Source organism: Lycorma delicatula, chromosome 7 (genome assembly GCF_047948215.1).
Source record: "Lycorma delicatula isolate Av1 chromosome 7, ASM4794821v1, whole genome shotgun sequence".
In the NCBI taxonomy this organism is placed as follows: domain Eukaryota; kingdom Metazoa; phylum Arthropoda; class Insecta; order Hemiptera; family Fulgoridae; genus Lycorma; species Lycorma delicatula.
Genome location: NC_134461.1, coordinates 94856028 through 94881876, shown reverse-complemented (window position 1 = coordinate 94881876; position 25849 = coordinate 94856028). Strand labels below are relative to the sequence as shown.

At 31.0% G+C, this 25849-nt stretch overlaps 1 protein-coding gene across 1 annotated transcript in view; it reads right to left on the bottom strand.

Annotated features, from left to right (window-relative positions):
- The window catches only part of Ras64B (ras-like protein 2), a 42481-nt gene extending 16893 nt beyond the window's left edge, over nt 1-25588 (bottom strand). The window contains exons 1-2 of the mRNA XM_075371416.1: nt 25166-25588; nt 4304-4391 (exon numbers count right to left, since the gene is read on the bottom strand). Of these exons, the coding sequence (XP_075227531.1) occupies nt 4304-4391; nt 25166-25270 (193 nt within the window). The 5' untranslated portion in view covers nt 25271-25588. The remainder of the gene's footprint in view (nt 1-4303; nt 4392-25165) is intronic.
- Between the last annotated feature and the right edge of the window lie 261 nt (nt 25589-25849).

Here is a 25849-nt window from a genome sequence, read left to right as displayed (position 1 = left end):
TTCTATAAAATGACTACAAAAGCGGCAGTGAATAAATAGAATGAAGTACTACAAATATGTTTTAGTTCTAAAGCCAAAGTACCAAACAATAAAATATAATTTTACACTGCATATAATTAAGAAACAAAACAAACAAAAACACTAAAATTTTGTTGCAAGTATAGCTTACAAATAATTTAATTTTCAATAAAATAAAAAAGCAGGAGAAAGAACAGAAACAATCAACTAAACTTAAATCAGCATAGTAGCAGCAGGACAAGGGAGGTTTATATAATTTCTGCTCTATGCAATCTAATAATACAGAAAATGATTATGGTTAATCAACTAGCTAACACAAAAAAATACAGATAAACTATTTCAAACAACTTAAATAAACATATTAAACCTATCTGATATGATGAAAATTCTGGTCAGTGAATTTCCTACACACACCAAGTATCAAGACGTCTTTCAACTTTTCTATAATTACAATTGACAGTACTTCAAATCTACTTTATTGATAAGCCTGAAACAGTTCCAATTCTACCACTAGAATTCTTTATATGCAACTCATTTAACAATTATAAGCTAAAATAATACATTTTCAAATGAAATTTCTTTTACAAATTAAAATTTAGCTACAACTAAAATTAGTCTATGATTTCATAATACACAAAAGTTATTGTTTGCTTACAGAAAATGTTAATAATTCTGTATTTGAAAAGATTTAAGTAATTTTTAATAAATGTGAAAAATGACATGCACTTAAAGAAAATTTTTAAATGCTTCTGGTAACAATTACCCAAATCTAACAATAATGTAGACTGAGACTTCACACAGGAAATTAATTTTAAAATAAACTTTTGGTTTTTAAAAATCAGAAAAAAGTTTGTAGTTAAAATAGTTGAAAAAAATAAATAATAATCTGCAGTATTTTTAATATAAACTATGAGGGATATCTCTAAAGTACAGATCGCTGGGAAATTTCTCTCCTTAAGGTTGGTGAACCTGTGTCATTCATGACCCCCACGCTAGTAATGTACATACTACATTGTTGTATCTAAGTTATTACATTATAAAATGAATAGGAAAATCGATGTTGCCACCGTGGAGTCATACTTTTTTAAGCCATCAAATCGTTAAGTCAGCTTAAATTCATAAGCAGTTGGTTGCTGTGTATGGTGATAATGTAATCAATGAAAGAAACGTCCGAAAATGGTGTGAAAGGTTTAGAAATAACAGAATTAATGTGCATGATAAAGAATATTCAGAGAGACCCTTGATAATCATGGAGGACTTGTTGAAACGCATCAATGATGAAATCAGAAATCAATGATTTCTAACCTAACCCTTCTTTTTCCTGCCGCACATCTTAACGGAATGTTACAAAAAAACCAAATGGGATCTGCTTTGGAATTTTTGATTGCCGACACAGAAAAAGGTGATGAGTTCCTTAATTCAACTGTTACCAGTTATGAAACATGGATTTGTATTACATGTCAGAGTGAAAACAGCAATGAAATGAATGGCGTCATCCTCAGTCACTACCCAGACCAACAAAGGTCAAGCTGTAGGCATTTGGACGAAGACTGATGGCCACAGTCTTATGAGATTGGTTTAGCATACTACTGATTGATTTCATGCCACGCAGAACAACTATAAAAGCAGAAGTCCACTGCGAAACTCTACATCAATTACAGCACGCCATTCAAATTCGACGACATGGGTGATTGACCAACTATTGTCCTGCTGCATGATAATGTATGTCCACATATTATGGATCTTGACATGTGATTTACTGAGAACATTTGGATGGGAAATTTATCATCACTGACCACATAGTCCAGACTTAGCTCCTTCTGATTACAATTTGTTTGGGAAATTGAATGAATTTTTGAGTGATAAGCAATTCGCAGGTGTCAATGAACTTAGAAATGCTGTTAATCAGTGGCTAAATGGACTGACGGCAGAATACAATGAGAGTATACTGAAGCAGGTGTAGCGCTACGATTAATGTCTTAATTCATGTGGCGATTATATGGAGAAGCCGTATAAGGTATGTAGTTTAAGAAAAATAAAAATTATTTATGAAGTTTTCAGAATAATTTTTTTTACAATGAAATGGTCTTTACTTCAGGGATAACCTCTCGTAGTTTTACTATGTGAAATTAAGGATTTTATTTTCAGAAAACTGTAAATAAAATCAATAAGAATGCACAAGGAACTCCATTTATCTCTCTGGTTAAATGATAGTGATCTCAGCTTTTCATCTAGAAGATTTCAGGTTCAAATCCCAATCAGACATGGAATAACAAAATAACTGGAACTAACAACTTATGAACAAACAAGAACAGTGACTTACACACTCTCTGAGCAAAACTAATTTGACACAAGATACCACCACTGGATTGTTTTTAAGGACTTGACAAACTGAATATCTCACGTGAAAGTAAGTTTCCATGACTGTGCTTTGATGCAGGTTATATGTTTAAACTTTTGTAAATACTGTTTGTCTGAATATACAATGTTTACGACAAAATTATCAATGTATATAATTGACTACTGATAGACAATACTTCAGTACAACAAAGCAAAGAAATTCTGCAGTTGATAGTAAGGAAAAGCAAAGCAGGACTGGAGAGAGAAAGGCAGTTACAATAGGATTTGAATATTAGATCGTGGTTACAGATGTTCTTTGGTGGTTGGGTTTCAATTAACTACACATCTCAGCAACAGCTGACTCAACGTATTACTTCAGAGGATGAATGAGGATGACATGTATGAATGTAAATGAAGTGTAGTCTTGTACAGTCTCAGGTCGACCATTCCTGAGATGGGTGGTTAATTGAAACCCAACCACCAAAGAGCACCAGTATCCAAGATCTAGTATTCAACTTGAATAAAAGTAACTGCCTTTACTAGGATTTGAACCTTAGCCCTCGAGTTCAAAATCAGCTGATTTGCAATGATGAGTTCACCACTAGACCAATCCAGTAAATCAGAAATGGTACCTAGAATGTACAGAACTATAATTCATTTACATTCATACATGTCCACATTCATCCTCTGAAATAATACCTTACAGTGATTCTGAAGGCTAAACAGAAAAAAAAGAAAGGAAAAAAGAGATGAGATAAAGTAGTAGTAGTCTGTTACTGTAGAACAGACCAAAGCTATGCTTTACAATCAAAATGATGATGAGGAGAAATAACATAAAATTTTGATTTGAAATGAATTGTTTATAAAATATATCTAATGCCATCTTCTCTGTCCGATGGGGTGGTTCTTAAACCATAGCTGTAACAGTTTTAGAAACCTTCCAAACTTCCAGTGGGGCTTGGGTTGAATAGTTTATATAGCTCAATTTGATACTTCCACAAACCACAGAATTCCAGAAATAGGTAAGGAGGGTTTTTCTTAAGAAAGACTGAGTCACATCTCAGGTAAGTCACTAGTATCTAGTACTACACAGGTAGTGCAGCACACACTTAAGCTCCTGCACAAAATCATTTACCAGTAATAATGTGCTGCTCTCATCTGGATAAAGATACAATGAAATGTAGATAAACCTGAAAAAGCATAATCATTTGTCAGATTTGTTGAGAAGTTAATGTTTCTGGCATTCAAAGATTTATTCATTCTTTTGGGGGGATTCTGTTAAAAAAAATAATTATAACTTAAGAAAAATTACAGAATAAAAGAAAATAAATTTAATTTAACCAAAGTGAAAAGTAATGTTTTAGTTTATTATTGTGATTCTGTTATAAACAAGGTGCATAACTGCCAGCTTAATATATATATATATATATAATAATTATAAGCTTGAGATAAGTTAAAATAAACTGTTTATAAATAATTAATGAACATGATATATCTTTATTAATTAAATTAATATACCCACATACAGTATCACAATGTATAACCAACCAACTGATCAAGCACATTCTATGACCAAGAGACGTGACCACGGTGTACCTGGTTGTGGTAACTATGATCCAGCTACCAAACTGTTTGTTGAAAGGACATGATATTTCACTATTTAATGAAATACAGGAATGTACAAAAAAGTGCCTACACATGCGCACATAAAATTAGTTTATGTGGATTAAAGAATCCTAAAATTGCGTTAATCAGTCAGAAAATGGTTTACTTAAAATAAGTACACTGTTTTTTTTAAATCTCAGGCATAACTCACTGTAATACAGAAAATAAAAGCCACAATAAATGAATCAATCAAGCGGCCAAAAAAGCTAACACTAAATATTATAAATTTATGACAAATATACAATAAAGGTGTTGGAAAGCTTGAATTCATTTAACTTACTATCGAGTTTGGCTGGAACATCATCAATAACACACTGCTTGGTATAAGAATCTTCAATAGTAGGGTCATAATCAGTCACAAAGTAGCTCTGAAAAAACAAACTTAATTTAACTGTAGTACTTTTTATTAAACTATTCATTTATATAATCATATGAAATATAATTACATAACACCAATTATCCATCAACAGAGCAATACCAAAGTCCAATTAAATGAAAATGACTATTATCACAGTTAATGAATTGCAGAACTGTTGAGTCACAGATTATCAGTATATTGTTTCCATTTTACATTCTGCCTAGTGACAACTGCATAACAATGATGAATGGTTCCATACACTAGGTAATTAAGTAAGATGACAAATTATGTTTAACTTTAACAAATTATGTTAAAGAATAAAGTAAAGTTAATAAAAGAATGAAGTATATTTAGCACAAAATACTTTTACTTGGCTGGGCACGATATCTTTTATTTGACAGAAAGACATATCATCATGGTCATTAAGAGCACACCATCTTCATTTAAATTTACTTTCAGTAAAACAATGGTGTTCAGCGTAGCAATCTGAGTCAAATATATATTCCTGACTTCTATGAAGACGTGGTAACATACTTGGCTTTTAGAAGATTTCAGGTTCAAATCCCAGAAAGGCATGTACTCAACACATACAAATTCTGATACCATATTTTCATGCATGTGCTTAATCCTGAGAACTAAACACATAAAGAAATAAAAGTTATGTAGAAAAGTCTAATTTAAAGAACATTTTACAATTTCACTAGCATAAGCATCAGTCTTTATTGATGTTTATACAGAGGATCTTACAAAACCTCTTTAACAGTCAAAGCCCCAAATTAAATAGTTTAACAATGAGCAATAACCAAGAGCAATGTTGTATTAATTGGGCTTGCCAAGATTTTTAAAACAACACACAAATTGATCTTAGGTAAAAAATAAAGAAAAATAATTTCATCTTCAATGCCGTGTCTCAAGCAGATTGTGTAACATATGATTTTTACAGAAATATAATTTAAGCACCTCCAAATTTAATAAAAAAAATTCATTAATGAAATCAATCTGGAACTTGCTTGTGATTTTCTGATAAGTAATATAGTTTTATCAACCTACACAAAGTTTCAAGCCACTGAAATTTGTTTAATTCACTTTAAATAAGAAACAGTTCACTCCCAGAGATTTGTCAGTTTAAGCTTTTAGTCTGGACGCACCCTGGATATTTTGGATAATAAATTACATAGCTGGGACTCAAATCGTACTGGGTTAATCTCCACGGTTTTGTGAAAATCAACCCAAAAAGTTTGTATAATAATGCTTTCGATTAAATTAAACGGGTTTGCAGTAAATGACATATCAAAGTGGGAGGAAAAAGTTGATAATTGAGATTGCGCACGACCGACAAATAAATCTTGTGTTGCGCTCACTATTCCAATACGATGGTGCGTACAGCGATGCCTAACTATCAAACAGGTATCACATTTGTATCGCTTACATACGAAGGTAAACGCAATTAAGTAAAACATACATATGAATACAGACTCGCACAGAATTTACAATTTTATGCGGTAGGCGTCAGGCCGTTTCGCGATGAATATGACGCCACAACGATTGCGTCACCGAGCAGAGGACAGAGCACACCACAAAAGGACAACAGCGCGTGCAACCACGCACCATCCACTACCCACCAATAAACACGGATCACTTTAGCAATACAAGCCGGATCTCTTTCAGCTTTTACTCGCTTTAATACAGATAGTAACAACAATATCAAACTATTCTATTTTCTTATCAAAATGCAACAACGAAAGAACTGATGCATTGAGGACTAATCAGACCTTTAAAGCAGACATACGTGAACGGTGTAACTGCTAAATGTTAAAAGATGGCAGAAATTGCCCAGAAATAATCCTTCTGATATAGTTCCAAAAAGCTTATTTTTTTAATTTTTGCAGTAATACATAACTTGAGAAATATTAAATAACCTTAAAATAACAAATGCGGATAAGTAATTAAGTAAACAGAGTCACTCAAATTCAAAAAAGGCAATTATTTTTGAAAAATCACAGACATCAACAGAGAAGACTAAAATAAAATTTTAACAGTTTATTCGACGAAACTTTTTTGTTTTTTAAATTAAGTCAACGCAATAATAAAATTGTCAATGAAAATTAATATGTTTAAGAAAAAGGAATTCCAAAATATTATAGAATTGAGTAATCAGTTCACAAAAAAAAATTACAATGAAATTGTAAACCGTACGGTAAGAGTCTAGTTGATATCATTTGTTCCACTCAAAAAACAAAAATTTCTGTAACAAATAAAACTGTTTAAACAAAATAATACTGATATCAAAAAAGGTAAGACATTAAATTTCTATTATCAAAATCTGTTATTATTTTAGAATTTTGTTTAATAAAAAATACATGTTAAATGTGTGTAATAAACAGTAGACATTCAAAATTAATACAATAACAGATAATTATTTAGATACAATAATAGATAATAAACAATGTCTAAGCGTTCTATATATTAAGCAAAAAATAGAAAAATCTGTTACAAAACTCTTACCGGCCTGATTTCATTTATTAAACGACAAATAATTATTAGAATTGTATTATTTCTGTAGGTGTGATAGTATTGCACATAAATGAAATCGGGTAAGAGTTTTTGTAACAGATTTTTCTATTTATTGCTTATTATATGAAACGCTAAAACACTGTTTATTATCTATTATTGAATATATATTGTCTATTACATATATTTAACATGTATTTTTTTAAAAAACAAAATTTTAAATTAATAACAGATTTTGATAATAGAAATGTAGTGTGTTAACTTTTTTGATATCAGTATCATTTTATTAAAAACAGTATTATTTATATTACAGAAATTTTTGTTTTTTGAACATAACAAACAATATCTGCGAGATTCTTATCGTACATTTTACAATTTCAATATAATTTTTAATACCACTGCGTTTTGTTAGATTATTCTTTTATTTTTATGAATTACTGATTGCTATCCTATGGATTTATTATTCAAATTTATTGTCTTTCTAGAACAAACAAATATACATCTTTTGAATTTCTCGGCCAATTTTTTTGCTGATAGTCATATCATTCACTTCATACCATATTTTTCCTTTTTTAATAAAACTAGCATAAACATCACGAATCGAAGATCCTGACGTAATATTACACTTACTACTTTGTAAGTGAACCCTCAATTTTTATAGAATTCGTGGACACACTTTTTATATTATTATTAAATGAACTTTTTTTTTGTTTCTTCATCAATTAGTTCAAATAGTTCTACTTGTAGAATAAAACTTTACCAATCGAATTTATTTCTGTTTTATGTAACAAATGTTTGCTGCCACATTTGTAACACTTTCCTACTGTTCTTGTTAGCAGCTATATTCTCATGTAAACTAATACTTTTATTTTTTTTTAATGAAGTGATGGGAATTAATAAAATTGTTTCGTCTTCAGTACTTTCACTTACATAAAAGCATTTACTATTAAAACAAGCTGTAGTATATATATATATATATATATATATATATATATATATATATATATATATATATATATATATTTTAATTTTATTATTTCAAGTACATTATCAAGTTTTTGTACGCTACCTAGTACTATCAAGAACTGCTACCTAGCGGCGCGATTCGTAAACCCACCTTTTTGAGGAAAAGTGACATATTCGAGTCCCGCGATTCATCAAATGGGAGGAATAACTAACAAAATTCGAGGTATTTTTTTTGAAAGTATTCTTTATTACAAATCTAACTGAACCGAAATATAATGAAATCTAAATATTATAATAAAATATAATATATTTTTCCCAATTTTCATTTCACTTTTAGGTTAGGTCAAATTTAGAACTGTGAACACAGTTCGTTGACTTCGCCCTGCCGTCCAGTTCTGCAGACTGTTACCGGCGAAGTTCTAACGAACTTCTTGATTACTTATCATTTATCTGTTTATTCCAACATTAAACAAAATCCCAAAAGGAAACTAGGCAAAGCAAAAGGCAAAGGCAAAAGAGAATAGATTAAACGAACAATTAATAAGTTATAAAGTGAACCAACAGAAATAAAAATAAGCCAAAATGAGAGTGAAAAAGCGAACCATTTGGAAAATCCATAAAAAAGGATTATAGGACAAATATAAAATTAAAAATAATATATATTAGTCTGGTAGGTGTGAAGATGCCACCCATTCGAAAGAAAATAAACAACACTACCAAAATAAACTGATCTTCGGATACTAATCTTATAGCCTTCAAAAACTGAAATAATTCAGTTTGCTTCGTCCACAACATTATCAATCGCAAATGACGCGCATCAGTTCAAACTTTCCCCGCAAAACAACATAAATAAAAGTTAGAAAACAAAGTTTATCAGAAAAACAAACTCAATGACATTTCATTTTTCTATTTGATTTCTTTTCGCTGTGCCATACTGTTGGGCAAAACAATTAACTCCCTCAAGACCCATTTTAGCAAAATTTCAAGAGAAAAAAGGACAAGGACAGAATTTGATGCAGCTTTTGGATGAATTTGATTTTACTATGTAACTAAAGAAAACATTTTTAATCTACTGCGATTGCAAGTCTTCAAAAGTGTCTTTTAAATAAATTTTATGTATATATGTTACGGTAAAACCACGAATACCGGTAAATCTTAAGTTTTACCCGGTAAATTCTAACATTTGCCAAGTCACTTGGTAAAAGTCCGAAAAATATTGAAAACACATTTATTTCGGACTTTTACCAAATAGTTTTGGTCATTATTGACATTTACCATAGACTGTTTGTAAAAGTTGACAATTCTGTAACGAAGTCATTCAAAAGTATGAATTTAAAAATGCTCTTCCTAATTTCGGAATTTCAGTGCACTGCGGGTGAAAAATGAAACAGGTTTTTACAAATTTTACTATGAACAGAAAACTGGAAGGCTATATTTTAAAAAACAGAATTTTTAGTTATATTTTTTAGGTTTTTTATATCTTTCCTTAAGTTTTAGTTTGGTTTGAACGAACAAAATGACTGTATTTAATGAAAAACGTTCAGTTGGGATTCAAAACTTTTTTCCCCGCAGCAAAAATTGAAAATAAATTGGGTTAAAAAACAATCCGGGTTTTAGACCCAGACTGTGTAAGACACAGTCTTTGGTTTAAGAGTTAATTATTAATTGATTATTCTCACGTTTGAGAATGATTAATTTTAATGCGATTTTTGAACTGAGATCTCGAAATTGAGAAGAGCATTTTTAAATTCATGCTCTTTTCTATTTAGAAGTGATTTCGTTACAGAATTGTTAACTTTTACCAACAGAATATGGTAATTGTCAATAATGACCAAAACGATTTGGTGAAAGTCCGAATTAAATGTCTTTTCAAGATTTTTCGGACTTTTGCCAAGTAACTTGGTAAATGTTAGAATTTACCGGTAAAACTTAAGATTTACCGGTATTCGGGGTTTTACCGTAACACACAAATAAATATATATATATTTAAGTATAATACAAATTAGTTTCTTGGTTAAAATAAATATACTATATAATACCATAATTTTACATATCAGCTGGTTACATTTGAGATCATTTAAATCAAAGCACCCTCAAAATGGTTATTTTTCTTTCCTTAAGTCGAAGAACCGTAGACATATTATTTATTTAATACATTTTCAGACTGATAATCTTTGTTTAATGTAAAAATACTGTGATTACTACAGATATGCCCGACGATTACTAATATTATGTGTCTCACCTTCCGGGACCAAGACAAGTACTTGTGTAAGTTGACAAAGCGGATGATTTAAGCCCTCCAGATTGGTTTCTTAATGAAAAAAAACAAAGAAATTAGTTCTTCTAATGACATTGATTAGGAAAGTTCTTGGCGATATTGTGGCTACTGAGTATGATAAATGTTTTAGCCAATTTCTCATATTGAGACTGAAGACTTATAATTTTAAAATCCAATAATATTTTATTACTGGAATTTAGTATTTTATTATTGGAAATGCACTCCCAATCAATCAATGCTAATTCAATACAATTTTATGAGTTTGTAGGTATATGTAAATTATGGTAATTATAGTAAGGGGGTATATGTAAGTAAGTGTAGAAATTTTGCCAACATGTTTGTTTGAACTACTTGGTATAATTAAGTTAAACTAGTATGTATATAATGAACTAAAGCATTTTCTTTAAACATAAGTGCGACCGCAAAGTAACTGTACACCTATATAAATACGATTACTTGTTGAGAGATTATATTTCGTGCGCTAGGAATGTTTTCCGTAAAGGTTGGTAATCTTGCTTTGTGTCCAGTTAACTTCCTCGAGGCAGTCAGGCTTGGCTTAAGACAAGGTGTGTCTGCTTCGTTATTCATGTCGCATTTGAACGTTTGAGACTGTATCTTTTCGTGTGCGCTCAAAATGGCGATACACAACGAATATTTCTCGTTAAATACGTCTTCAGTGAGTACGTACAAGCACAATGGAAGACCAGTTTTTTGTTAGATTTCCACGTACACCGGTTCCTAATCGACGCAGTGTAAGAGCGCTAATCCAGAAATTTTGGGAGACTGGATCGGAAAAACGATTACGAGCGAAGTGGTAGATCATCAGTACTCGATGAACAAAAATTGCAAGATATATTAACTGCTATGCAAAGTTGTCCCAAAAGTTCATGCGGATATTAACCCAGCAGAAAAAAAGTGTTCGTAAGGTAGTTCGTCAGGGTATGTGTATGCACAGAACTGACGTATATGGTCTACAAACAACTCGCATGTTGCACATGAAATCCCTTTACATGACCAAAAGATTAGGGTGTGGATTGCAATATCCAGGAGAATAATAGTCGGTAAATATTCTTTGCAGAAATAATAAATTCAGTTCGTTATTGTGAAATCATTCACGACTTTAGAGGAGAGCTAACCGAGACGAATTAATAATGCTTGGATTCAACAAGATGACGCGCGGCCATGCATACAACCAGGCAGTCCAGTCTATAAAGTTACTGCAAGAGGTTTTCGGAGATTGAATCATTTCTAACGGCTTGTGGTCTCCTCGTTCTCCAGACTTAAGCCAACCCAAATTTTCCTTTTGGGGGTTATGCAAAAGTAATGTTTATCGAGAAAACCCCCAGCCGCCAGGAACTTTAAACTGCTATTCGTCATTTCATCAAGAATATTCCACACGAACAACTTGTGAGTCTTCGAGAATACGTAGAAACGCTTGTACCAATATGTCTGGACGTTCGTGGAGATTACTTTCAATAATTAATGTAAGGTAAGTCGATGTTAAGTTGTACTAGTGCCTGACAACTGTAACAAACTGTACTGTCAAACTTGTAACTGTTTAACATTACAAAAGGTTGTTGTAAAAGGAGGAATTCCCCAGAGCAAATGTTTTGCTCTGTTGTCAGTAATATATTCTATACTTCCAATTCCAATAATTATTTAAGAAAGTACCGGGTGAGCAACTTAAAAACGTACCAACCCGGTTCGAACCTCAGTTATTTGATGTAACCTTTAACGCTGCTACGATTAACGCCACTAGTGGTAGTGTTTGTTACTATTCTCGTTTATTGTTGTCAGTTGTAAATTTTTCATGCTTCAGTGCAATATAATTTCGTTCTTCGCAAATGTATTCTGCTAAAAGGCCTAATTCGACCGAGGAAAGGGTTGCTACAGCGGTTTATAAGTATTCTGGATCCAAAAAAAAATCGGTTCAAATATGCGCGGAAAAATGACCGAATGTCAGTATCCCAGCAGAGTAGCATATAAGATTTGGTTAAAAAAAGACATACAACGGGGTCGGTTTCAAACCCTAAACAAAATAGGCTACCTTCCGTTAGGACTCAAACAGGCCTTACCCGATATTCAAACAAAAATTTCTGCCAGACTTAAAAAGTCAATGAAGGTTATCGCAAAAACGTGGGAGTAAAACAAACAGCTTGCAATAAAATGTTTTCACGATTTAAATTTGAAACCGTATAGTGCAGGGGTGGCCAACTTTTCTGTATATAAGATCGACTTTTTATCTTAAAAGTGTGTCGCGATCGACTTGTCATAGGCGTAGTCTAAGGGGTGTGAAATGCATACTATGTTTATACACTGTGATTCAGTACAAGGTGCATTCCAGCAAGGTATAGGTAGATAAGTAAAATATATTATTTTTTAAATCACTTATTAAGTTTTCGAGATATAGGCTCATGAAGAAAATAAATTTCCAGACCCAACTTTTGATAGCAGCATTCCGTACATGCGGTACCTAAAAAATTCGATTTTCCGACAGTTTTTTAAGATAGATTTTTACTAACTTAAAATGCAGTATTGAATTTAAAGTTTAATGTTTATTGCAAAACAATACTGACTTCTTAATTTAAATAGAATTATTGTTATTCTTAGTATATTTGTAATACTGTCACTTATTTTTATCTCACTGTAATGGCCCCAATTTAGAGATCTTTTGCTGAGAATGCTCACTTATCAAGTAAATAGATAGGTAAGAAAAGCAATTTAATTTAAAACAAAGAAAAGGTACTTACATTTTAAACAGAAACAAATTGAAACTCAAAGTGGTCACCCAGGATAAATAATAATACTGTTAATACAAAAGAAAAGAAGCTACCGTATGACACTACCAAATATTCAAGCTAACTGACTGTGTTCTTCGATGAGTCGAGTCGTAACTGTTGCGTTCACGCGTTGCGTCCGGTGACAAGTGTATCACAAGTCAAAATGTATTGTGCTGGGTGGGCGGAGATCACAGTCAAGGTGTCAGAATTCTAGGAATTTATGACCTTGGCAAATTCCCAGAATGCATTAAACTATTGCTAGAAAGTTTTGTCTTCTACAATCGCTTCAAAGTCCATGGTACACGGAATTCCGCCCCCCCCTGCCCCGGACATTGCGAGCGACTTGTTGGCCACCCCTGGTATAGTGTAACTGTGTAAGAACTTAAGAAGGGACAAACCACAACGTCATCATTATTGCGACTGGCTTCTCAAAAACACTGTCAATAAACAAACAGACCGGATCCTGTATTTTACCTCAAAAAGACAGTGTAATTCCTCGGCATGATATTTATCGAACACGTTTGGGCATTTTACCACCAAGTACTGGATGATTAAAAATTCTTCCTACTTATCTGAGCGACCACTTCATGATGAGAAAATCGGTCTACGGTACGCTGTTTCTGATTTCAGAACAATTTTCCAAATATTCTACCACTGGGTTAATAAATCTAAAAAAGAGTACGCTCCGTCTGCTTCCAACAAGTTGGAGCGACGTGTCACACATCAAACGATTCACTAGCAAGTTCATGTAACTTTGATAGAACTGAAAAAAAAAAAAAAAACTACCATAAAACGGCAGTAGTCCCGCGTTCCCCAGATTGTCTAGTAGCTATTCTTTCCTTTGCTACTATTTGAAGGATACAGTTAATTAAAAATCGAAACCGCATATTATCGGTGAACTGAAGGCGTACATTCAATTAGAAATGGATGGCATTGACAACAAGGTTTTGCGTCAGATTACTCTCAATATGGATCACTGGAGCACAAAAGAGTGTCACTGCGCAGGGTGCTCACTTCAAACATCTTTTGTAAAAATATAGTAAATATATTAACGTTTGCTAATGCATACGCAGAATTTAATCTAATTTTCGGTTTCATTTTTTCATTTCATTCATAAAATGTTACATGTAGCAAATATGTTTAGTGTAAGCAAGTAGCGGTTCCGTTTTAAGTTGCTCACCCTGCAGCATGCTTATGCAAGACGATATTTATAACCTAATATAGAAATTTCAACCTTATATTAATCCTTAATATATTGATACTAACTCCGAACAGAGTGGGAGTTAATATACTGATATAATTAAACCTTATTACAATGTAGATGTTTGTTACATTTTGTGATCTTTTTACCACAAAAGGTAGCAAAATAAATAATCCTACCTACTTATATGAAATTTACGGCGTAAATCCTTAGTGTATATTTTTATTTTTATAGTTCTGTAGTTGCATGTAAAGTTAAGGAAAATGTTTTTTTAAACAAATTTCACTTATTCAGTATTATTTTTTGTCGCTTGTTTTATAGATTTTAGGTTTGATTATAAAAACAAATTTAATTAAAAATATCCCCAAACAATTAAAAGTTGTTTTTTATTATTTTTTTTTTTTTACATGATATTCACTGTAGACTATATACAATAACTATTGGATTTTCTAATCAAAAGACTCATACAAATACAGAAATGTCAGAAAATAACTGAAACAATTTCTTTGATAAATTCAGCAAATGTTTTTTTTATATTTTATCAAACTTTTTAAATTAACTATTTATTATATTAATTTAATAGAATTTGTAAATATAATGAGATAATCTTGCCTGATATACCTTTTAATATTTATCATTCACAAACGACCACAAAATTTGTAACAGATCAATTTAATATACTAATAATATAAAATAGCTAGATTTTATATTTCCGACACTGATATTTATTAAGATTTAATTGTTTTTATTTTCCTTTTTTTTGTAAGAATTTTAATATAAATGCAGGTTTATATTTTATGTTTACTTCTTAAGTTACAAGAGTAAAACATTAATACTGTTCTATTACTGTTCAGCTGGATAATTTAACACAATCAATTTTAAAAACAAAAATAAGTCCTCGGAAAATGACGGAGATTTTAAAATTCACTTAACTTTACATATTTCAAGGCTTTATCAGACTATCCGATGTGTATTACATAAGATAAACTGAGAAAACCTTTGGAGCCACAAAAATGGTCCAAATCATTGATACGCAACTCACACAATTTTACCTCTCCTACAGACCATACTCAAGATAACGCCAGTATTTTTATGATGCGTATGCGTGCAAGTTGTCGGCTCGTTTCTATAGATAGAACTGAAGTGTGGGGGGGGGGGTGAAAGGAAGGAGTTAAATCCCCCTTTGTTTTAACAGTCTTTACTGCATTATGAATCGAAGAACGCACCTATTATTTATGAGTTTAACTACAGTAAATCAAGTACGAAACCCGATATTTACAAAACCAATTTAAAAGAAATGATTGTGTGCTTACATCACAAAACATTTAATACATTAATCAAGAGAAACAAACAAATTGAGTGAATTCGAATTTACAGTTAACATGTCTAATAATTTAAGATTTATTTAGACATCTTCTGTTCAAACTAATACAGGCTAACAAAAGTATATATCCGTCTCGATAGCGCGGCCGGATATAACCTCCGACACTCGACAAGAACATTTCCATCGTTCAGTAAAGCAGTAATGATTGAAAAAAAAAAGCTGACAACAAAGTTTTTTCTGATACACGGGTTACATACACAACTTAATTAAAAGTATATAATTTTATTTAAATACCGTATTTTTTCGTTTATTTAATTCATTGATTCTAACTAAAGCGCGCGCGCATACCGCATTTAATTCGCGCAGTTGTAGCGATACTAGCGGCCACGGTCGGCACTAACTAAACTAATGTAATTTCATAACTTACACAGAACAAATTTCGGTTTTACGGTCGGCATACTGGTGCAACGGCGAGGTTTAACGGACCAGGTACCGAGTCAACCGGGCGATCAAGTTCGAGTCTCAGTCAGACAGAGTTACTTTTTTACATTTTAAATATGATCCATTTATTTAATTCTATAGTTCACCTGTGACACAACATAGCAGTACTTAAAAGCATTTTTTGAGGTGGGATTGTGATCTTGCAAAATTTTTTTTGCAAATATTGTTATTTTTTAATTGTTAGAAAATGTACCTAAAAAATTACGCGTAATCTCAAGATACTGAGGGTGACCTTGCTCTAAAAACTCACCCCTTGAAAATTTAATGCCCCATATACAAAAGTCATATGATCAAATCTGGTCAAAATCACTCCATTAGTTCTGAAAATATAAGGTGGTTTAGAGGCCAACACCGAACACACGTACATCAACAACCGCAAAATTTCCATCCGGTTTTTTGGGTTCCTTAGGTGTCAAAACGTCAAGATCCGGTGAAAACCTCAATTCTCAAATTGGACCGATTACAATACTGTACTTTCCCTTCTAGAGTTATAGCACTATCTTGATGGGAAAGTAAAATTAAATAGTATTTATAAAAACCGTTTCCAGAATTCAGGGGTGGTACTCCACATCGAAATAATGAAAAAACTATACCAACATGTCCCGAAACGCTCAGTTTACCGGCTATCCGCCATTTTGTATTTTTTTAAAAATATTCATTTCTCAAGAATGGTTAATCGTAACAACTGAAATTTTGGTTTATTTGTATAAAAATATTGAACCTGATCTCTCAATCCACTTCAAAATGGCGGCCAAAGTAAACTTTTTAATTGTTAATATCTTTGCAACCGTTGCCATATTTAAATGTTATTGCATAACATTTTAAGCGTTTTATGACGAAGAAAATGAAACCTTATTTACACAAATCCGATCATAAACAACAAAGTTATGAAAAAAATTCTTCGTCGCTCTAGATTAAAAAACCAGTTTTTATTTCACGGTTTTTAAACACCCTATATAAGTAGTAGCCGCCAAAAACTTCATCAAAAAGTACATCCCACCATATTAAAAACTGCGTTATTTAAGCTTACGATACTCGATCCAGTTCGTCCGTAATTACTAAATTATAGACAGATGAAAACTGCTTTCTCCGGTATAACAATGCATTTGACCCCAAAAAAACTTTAATTCCTAAAATCAAAATTTGTCAAATCAACTCTATTTTGAGCTTACATTCTCTAATAAAAAAATACGACGAACTCGGAAAATCAAATAAATATTTTTAATTACTTAGTTTACCCATCTATTTTTCCCATCTGGTTTGACGGTTTCACTTTCAATTCCAGTGTTTATTTTTCTCATGTAATTTCCCAAACTTTCCTTAATAACTGAAGTTATAACATAAAATCATGAGAGAGAAGTACTAAGGAATGTACGGCAGAACATACGCCGCAAATTCCAGTTTAAATAAATGAAATATAGTTAATACGACTTTTACGATTGTTCTTAAAACATACGTCAACCGCTATTTTGTAAAGTTTCTCAGTATAAAGAAACTAATAAATCAGTTTTTACAGCTTTGTATCTCAAACCGTCGATACATTTAGAAAAAATGTTAATTACAGATTTTTAAATAGTAGTATAAATTAAAACACATATAATTTAATGTACAGAATTACTGATTATAAATAACAATAAGGGACAGTATTTTAGTAAGGTGTTAATTTCAACAACCAGCTGCTTAAAATGAATTTGGGCTAGAAAGAAGGAATGATGACAGGGTGTAAAATATAGTACAGTAATCGTCCGCTTCTGAAAGAATGTAATGACTCATTTCCTACGCGGATTCAGTTCTATTATTTTTATCAGTAGATGCTGTTACTCATGCGGAAGATGCGGAATCATGAATTTATTTTTAGCAATCTGATCTGACATATATTACTTCCTAAATAATTATTACTGTAATATTGGAATAATTTAAATAATTTGTTGACATTTATTATTTAGGCGAAATTCTTTCAATATATATGAATACTCTTTTTGTTCTTAATTATCCTGTTAACCTAATTACTATAATCTGGTTAAACGAAAAAAAGGTTCTTGTATTTGAACTGTTACAACTTTAGGCCAAGAATTAGAAAAAAAAAACATAATTTATACGAAATTATAGCCTGTTCTTTTTCATATTGTTTTATTAAGAACTAGTTTAAAAAGAAAGAAAAGGCTAATGACATTTTTACAGAAAACTTTCCTTCGTTTTTTTGTTGGTATATGCACTCTATAACGACCAGTTCAGAATATGCAGTTAAGATATGTAGACTTATATTTTCACTCTCGTAAAATTTCAGATAGTTTCGGTTATTATTAAAACAATGATGGGTGTTAATTAATACCTCCAAATTAGTATTCGCAAACTAAATATATATTTTTTTAAATATGGTTGTCTATAAAACTGGTATCACATTTAATAAGAAACTCCAAAATATAATTAATTTTTTTTTTGCGTGGGGGAAATAATTACACTCCATGACCCTGTGAACATCATCAACATCTATCGTTTGGAACAATAAATATTCCACTTTAAGAAATGTATTATTACATTTCTTAATCAATACATCAGCCTGTATAAATATTAATACCGTATTATATACCTATAGCAATAACACATGCTTTGTACCGCCCGCCAAGAGCTAGAACAGATATTTAAGTTAAATGTATTTTTAGTATTAACAAAAATTACATTATTTTCGTAGCGCTATTAGTTCACCATATGGTTACTTGTTATAATAAATTTATGTAAATATTACAACTATGATTTCTTTCAAATAGTAACAACGTTTTTATTACAAACGAAATCGTCGAGTAAAATTATATTCTTTGCAACCAATTAGTCATTTATAAATAAGAAAAATAATCCCTTTTTTACATTACGTTAACGTAATTATATTATTATACTGATTAACGTAATTATTACAATGATGTGTCTATTTTATCATCTTTTATTTAACATAAACAACTGTGTTCAGCAAACAGCATTTGATGACATGAAATTTTTTTCAGCTAGAATTTAAAAATAGAATCTGTTAAATAGCGATCAAATTCTCATTTGATTAGATTTAATTAATTTTTAGTTGAATGGACGCTTCCGTAACAACATTATCAAAATAATTATATAAACGTAAAATTGTAAATTGTTAACCGGCAAATGGCTTGATGAGTGGGCAACCTCGGTGTTCGTACCTCTACATAAAGAAGGCCGCACACAAGCTGAGAAAATTATAGAATTATTTCTCTGATTTCACATGGGAGTAAAATTTTGTTGTACGAGTATATACTCCATGGACGTCAACGATACTATATGGACAGAGAAATTCCCGCAGAGCAAGCCGGATTCTTCAAAGAAAGGAGTACGCGCGATTAAATTCTAATTATTAAGCAGCTGATGTTAGGTCTCTTGAAATATGCTTCCTAGATTACGCCAAGGCTTTCGACTCGTTCAGGTGGAAAGATCTGTATTGAAGGAGATGGGCGTTCCTGATCATCTTGTTACTCTCACTCGGAAGCTATATGTAAAGACCAGCGCGGTGGTTAGACTAGAAAATGACACAACAGAACACTTTTACCCGTCGAGAGAAGTACAAGGGTGTATTCTAAATCTTATTCAAGATTTACGGCGAATATATCATGCGGTAGAGCCTGAGAAACTGGCATGACGATATACGATAGGAGGCCGGCGTACGACCTCCTATCGAGGTTAGCTGACGATACGACCCTGATCGCAGGCTGTGAAGTTGAAATGAAGATCATTGATCGCGTTCAGCAAGAAAGTGATGTACTGGGGCTGAAATTAAACATCAGAAACACAAAATTTATGATTGTAGACAGCGTCAACGATCTTCCAGTGATGCGCTGTGTGATTTCGAAGAGGTGGACCGTTTCGTATGTATAGGTTCTTCAAAAGATAAAGATGGAGGCTCGTCGGTTTTAATACGAAGAATTACCTTGGCGAAGGAATCGCTTACGAAGTTAACTGCTACTTAGAAGAATAGGGCAATCAAGAAAAATTCGAAGCTAAGACTGCTTCATGTACTAGTCTTCCCGGGTCGTTGAGACCTGGACCATCAAAGTGGAACACCGGAGGGGAATTGATGTATTCAAAATGTGAGCCTACAGAATAATGATCCTAGGCGCATCGGAAAAGAGGACGAACAACTCGATTATAAACGAGCTGGGTAAGTAGAGGAGGTTGTCCACAATCTGCTTCCGGCGAATCCTTCGCTTTACCGGCCATATAATCCGACGGTTCGGCGAAAATCTTGATAAACTAGTCGTATAGGGAAAAATGGAGGGCAGCAGGACACGCGGAAGACCGCCGAAAAGATGATGTACCAAATTGAAGAGGCGACTGGAGAAACGTTAGGCACATTGATTCGAATGGCAGAAGACCGTGAGCTATGGCGGGGACTTGTCAGCGGGACATGAATCGGGTTACTAGCTCTCAGACATGACAGCAGGGATCACTGATGATAGTTTATATTCACAAATTATTTAACAGGCTGAATTTTTCCTATTAATACGATGTATTTATAACAAAATTGCTCATTATAAACAACCCGTCAGGAATAAGTACGTGATTTACTCCACACATAACAAGAACTATGCTTTTCCCTAAAGGATTAAGAAAAAACGAAGGAAAACAATGATCATAGGAATCCTATAAAATATAAAAATGATTATAATAAGTAATAATGATATAATACATGTAATAAGTAAATATGAGGAATAATCAATAAGTAAAAACAACAGTCGTTTTAAAATTGTTCATTCAAGATATTTAAGTGGTTACCAATTTTCCAACAAAATCATCGGATATTGGTATGCTTATATCACTAACAAATTTTCTCTGCTTTTCTTTTTACCACCACAGGCTTATTTTATTGTCAACTAGTTCCATAGTAGCGGTTATTAACAGTATGTTGTAGTTTATATTAAAAAAAAATATATACCTTTAACACCCTAAAAGATCATTTTACCAGCCATTAGCTGGGTCTTGAAATTATTATTCCTGGCTGGAGAACAAGAATCCTTCTTCTACTCCACCTATTGTCGTTTGGATTCCACCTCATTATCATGGATGTAGATATCATCACAAGACACTATTCTATCTAAAAAATATTATCTCCTTCAATCAGTATAGTTATTGTTTAAGTTATGACACAGGTCTTATTTCTTAATGATTGATGCACAAACTTTTGAACTTTGTTCTTAAAGAACTAATCTTGCAATGTTTTAAAACAGTTCAGTTTGTTATGAATAAAATTTTATGTTTTTTTTTGTTGTGGTTTGTTCTGGGCAAAAACGCTTCAGAGTTGAAATGATAAATGGGCAGTTTTCAGCAACTCGGTTATAACTTATTTAACTTTCTTGAATAAGTTCAAAATGAGATTAGAGAATAAATGTTAAATAATCAATTAGTCATTCCCCTCATCTAGGTTATCCATATACTTATTCAGCCTCTTCTGAACTGTTAACTCACTAGTAAAATGTATACAATTCACAAAATCATACCAATTTTGGCTTAAAGGAGTAGATTTCACAAAGTTTTTCATCCTCAGAAACTTGAAATCTTATCACATAACAGGGTTCTTCAAAAGCGTACTTTCAAAGAGAATTTGGCATTGTTGAATAACTGATTATACTTAAGTAGTTATTATTCAGTCATTTTAAATTATTTCACTGGTTAATTGATAATAGTAATGCCAATGTATGAAACTTACAACTATTTTTTTTTCTTTAACTACAGGTGTCTTTAATTAAATGTCACTTATAAAATTAATATGGAATAAACAGACAATGCTGAAAGTGTTAATTTAAAATAATTGTGTGCAGAAAATTCAGATTACTTTAATCGGTACTAGTTAATAACTTATCAACAAAAAAATGTTTTACAAAAAAAAATTAATTTTAAGTAAATTTTTGGGAAGATCTTTTCAAAGATTAAATAATTTATTAAAAAAGGAACAGAAACATTTAGACTGAATTATGTACTGTGATACATGACAATAATTCTATTGCTAGTTTTAAAAGAAGTCAAGTCGCAAAAGAGATAAATCTGAAGTGGATTACTACAAAGTAGAAATTACAAATACAATCACAACATATGATTGATTATATTGTTCCAGGCAAATTAAATAAGAAATACTAAATCAGTTTTGGTGCTTTTACCTCATACAGTATATAAATATATAATTTAATATGGCAATCCTGATTTGCAAACCACAGCCATCTACAACCTGTGGTTCACATACTAGTTGTAATGTTCATTAGAATATGACAATAACTGAATGGTAACACAATAAGAAACAATACTGAAAACTATAAATATTAAAATAAAACTGATTAACCAGGGGCTTCCATTCACCACTCACCACAGAAAAAAGGTAACAGTCATTTGCACCTCTCTAACACACAATAAACTTAGAAAAAATACACAAATACAGATATGACCGGTCTGATTACTCATTTAGAGTAAACATTAACAAACTTCTGTCTCTCACCTCCAATACTTTTACTTTTGACTATTATAAATTATACAGTCACAACCTAAAAGCTACATTCTTTGTAATATAGCATCTACCAACCATTATTGTTAACACTGAACAAAAAAAGGTTTGAATAGTTACAGCACTCTGAAAAGTAATGATTAAATTCATTGGTTTAACTAATACAAGAGACAAAATTATGTTTGATTATATTTTACTTTGTTTCATTTAATTACATAAAAATGTTCATTAATTTGATAAAACTATTATGTAATTTTTTTGTGATTGTTAATCATATTCTTGGAACAATTACCAAAAAGATTAGTGTGTATATATATATGTATGTGTGTGTGTGTGTGCGTGTGTTAAAATATATAATTTTATACATATCTTACTTTAGATATAACTGTTTTGCTTTCTCATTTTACTTTGGCCATGATTATACACGTTATCAATAACGTAAAAAAATAATTTCCAAACGGATGATAGCCAAATACAGATGGAAGAAGAATATAATCCAATAATGGCAGAGAACTAGAAAATGTAACTGACTTGCCATGGGGAGGTTCAGAAATATTTTTATCTACTTTCAAAATAAAATAAATTTACTTAAACTTTTTATACTCAACAATAAACTTGGCATTACATTCTATCATCTTGTAAATGTAATTAACTCAGCAATGATACCCCATTGCATGCCCTAAACCTTTATGACGCCTTTACACAACTGAAAATTTTCAAATATGCCATATAGACTCTAAATTATATCTATGTTTATCTTAAAAAATAATACAAAAAGAACATTAACGTATATTGGCCTTAAACAATTATTTACACCTTACCAAACTATTATGAAAATAAATGAATGGAAACTGTTTCTTTATTATGTAATCATTTTTAAACAGTTAAGTACATTTTTTGGAAAGAAAAAATTAATTAAATAGCATAAAAAATAATTTAACCAGTTTTAGGCAATAATTGTACTTATATAATAAAATATATATAATAACTTTCATTACATAAAAATAAAACTGAAGATCTATATATTAATTTTAATTTTGTAATAAATTTTAGGATAAACATACAATAGATAACAGCCAGCATAGCATATTGGGAGGTTTCAGAAATGAAATGGCATCATATGGGAGTCTACCAAATAACAGAATTTAACCACAGTTATTATAGGGAGATATATTGATAATTTGCATAATCACAGTATAGCAGATTAGGTAAATGTATTCTAAGTAATCTGGTACCAACCTTCAGTTTACAAGAAGTATTTTTTAAGGATACTTTTAAATTATATTATAAACTTACAAAGCTGATTTATATAACACATCTTTAACACTTAATTACAATAAACACATAAAAGCAAAGTGTAAACCAGAAAAAATATACTAATACAAAAACCTAGCATAAATAAAATGCATCAATATGCAAAATGTGTTAAAACAATTAAAATTTTATTACACACTTCAAAATATGTGTGTGTGTTGTAAACAACATCTGAAAACATACATCAAGAAAACGAGTTAAGAATATGTTACCAAAAAAAAAAAAAAAAAAAAAAAAAAAACATACAAATTACTAAACCTTATGATCCTACCCAGCAACCTATGGCAAAGCGAGAAACATGAAACAGAAATTCCTAAACATCTGGTTGGCAAATAATTTTAACAATATTACCACCAATTATAGAATAGAATGCAAATATCTTTTTAATTCTTTGATTTTTGTCAATCAGTATAATAATATGTAGTGTAAACATTTATAGAAACGTTAAGAAAATGAAATTACTTAATGGTTTCAGAGAATTTAAATTTATTTTTAGGACAAAAATTTAAGAAATTATCTTCCATTTATAATTATAACCAATTCTAATCAGTGATTAGCAATGATACAAATATTATTTTATGCTGAATATTCTTTACTGCTGAGGGTCTAGGGTTCAAATCTTATAACAATGTATTTTAAATTGAATCTATATCCGAACATTAAATTAACTTCTTAAAAAGGATTTTTAACACTTATTTCATAAACGGATTTAATTAATACCACTTTCAGAATAATGATAGATCTTTGTTTAAAAATAACCTCACTAAACTCATTTTTTTTAAATGTGTCGCTCAGGAATGTTTATTATTTTGCAACACTGCACTTACACAACAGCTTTTTAATGAAATGAAGGAACTAAATTTCGATAATAATGTTAATTCCTTGTGTAATCTTATCTTTTTTTTTTTTAATGAACTATAACATATACTTCAAGTTTATTGAGACTTAAGTAAATGATATTAAACTCAAGGAACTGTTTACAAAAATAATTATGATAAAAATGTAATTTACTAATTTATTTAACTGAAGCAAAAAAATAATGTATCTTCAAAAAGCATAACGACAGAGATAAAGAACAACCCGATAACAATTACCCGTTTTCAATGACTTTATTCAAATTCCAACTCGGCGAGGTTAAGAATTTCTGTACAAATAATCTGACACAAACTATAAAGGCGACCTTCGATTCATACATTCCCCCACCTACATTCAAATATGAACACATGATTTCAATTTTATCTTTAATGTTCATATTTTATTATTTTTCTAATATTTCAAAACGGTAAATGAATAGCATGCATAACTAAAAAGTATTAACACATTTCAAATAATTTAGTGTATTAATTGTAATATCAAGGTTATATTTCAGAATCAGAAACAAACGTTGTTAGTTTTTCATTAACTTACTTGGATGAACTGTATCGTGATTGCTGATTTTCCAACACCACCTCCTCCAACAACAACCAATTTGTACGTCTGAGCATAGCTCTGTCTTTCATTTTGCCTAGACATTTTTCACACACCTTATTCAACTTGGTCCATAACAACAAACTGATAAAATTAATTTGCATCCGAACTATATACAGCAGTACTGCCAACATTAAAAAAGAATGAATCATCTCTCACCTTTGAATTCCTAGAACCTAAAAATTTCTTCATTATTTTTTGCATGAGACGTACCTATTCAATATGACCTTACTTAAGAATTAATCAAAATTAGATAATGAGACATATATCTCACTAGTAAGAATAAATAAGCAACAAGGATTTTTATAACATACGTAAAATTGTATATTTTCGAGAAAACATTAATCTCGCTAATTTCTTGACCGCAGAATTTCCAAAGTATCACCTTTCGGAGTTCATCGTAGAATAGATGGCGCTATCTATGAATTGCTAAACAAATTAAGGTATAATTTTGTGAAAAAGTTACGTTTTCAAAGCTTTGTTATTAACTAGATATTTTCCTTAAAGGGATTTGGTGTTATTTTGTTAGTGTTGTGACAAAACTATTTTGAATATTAAGTATCATTAACCTTTGATAAAAGTGATTAAACTTTTCAAAAGTTTTTGAAAATCTATAATCACTTT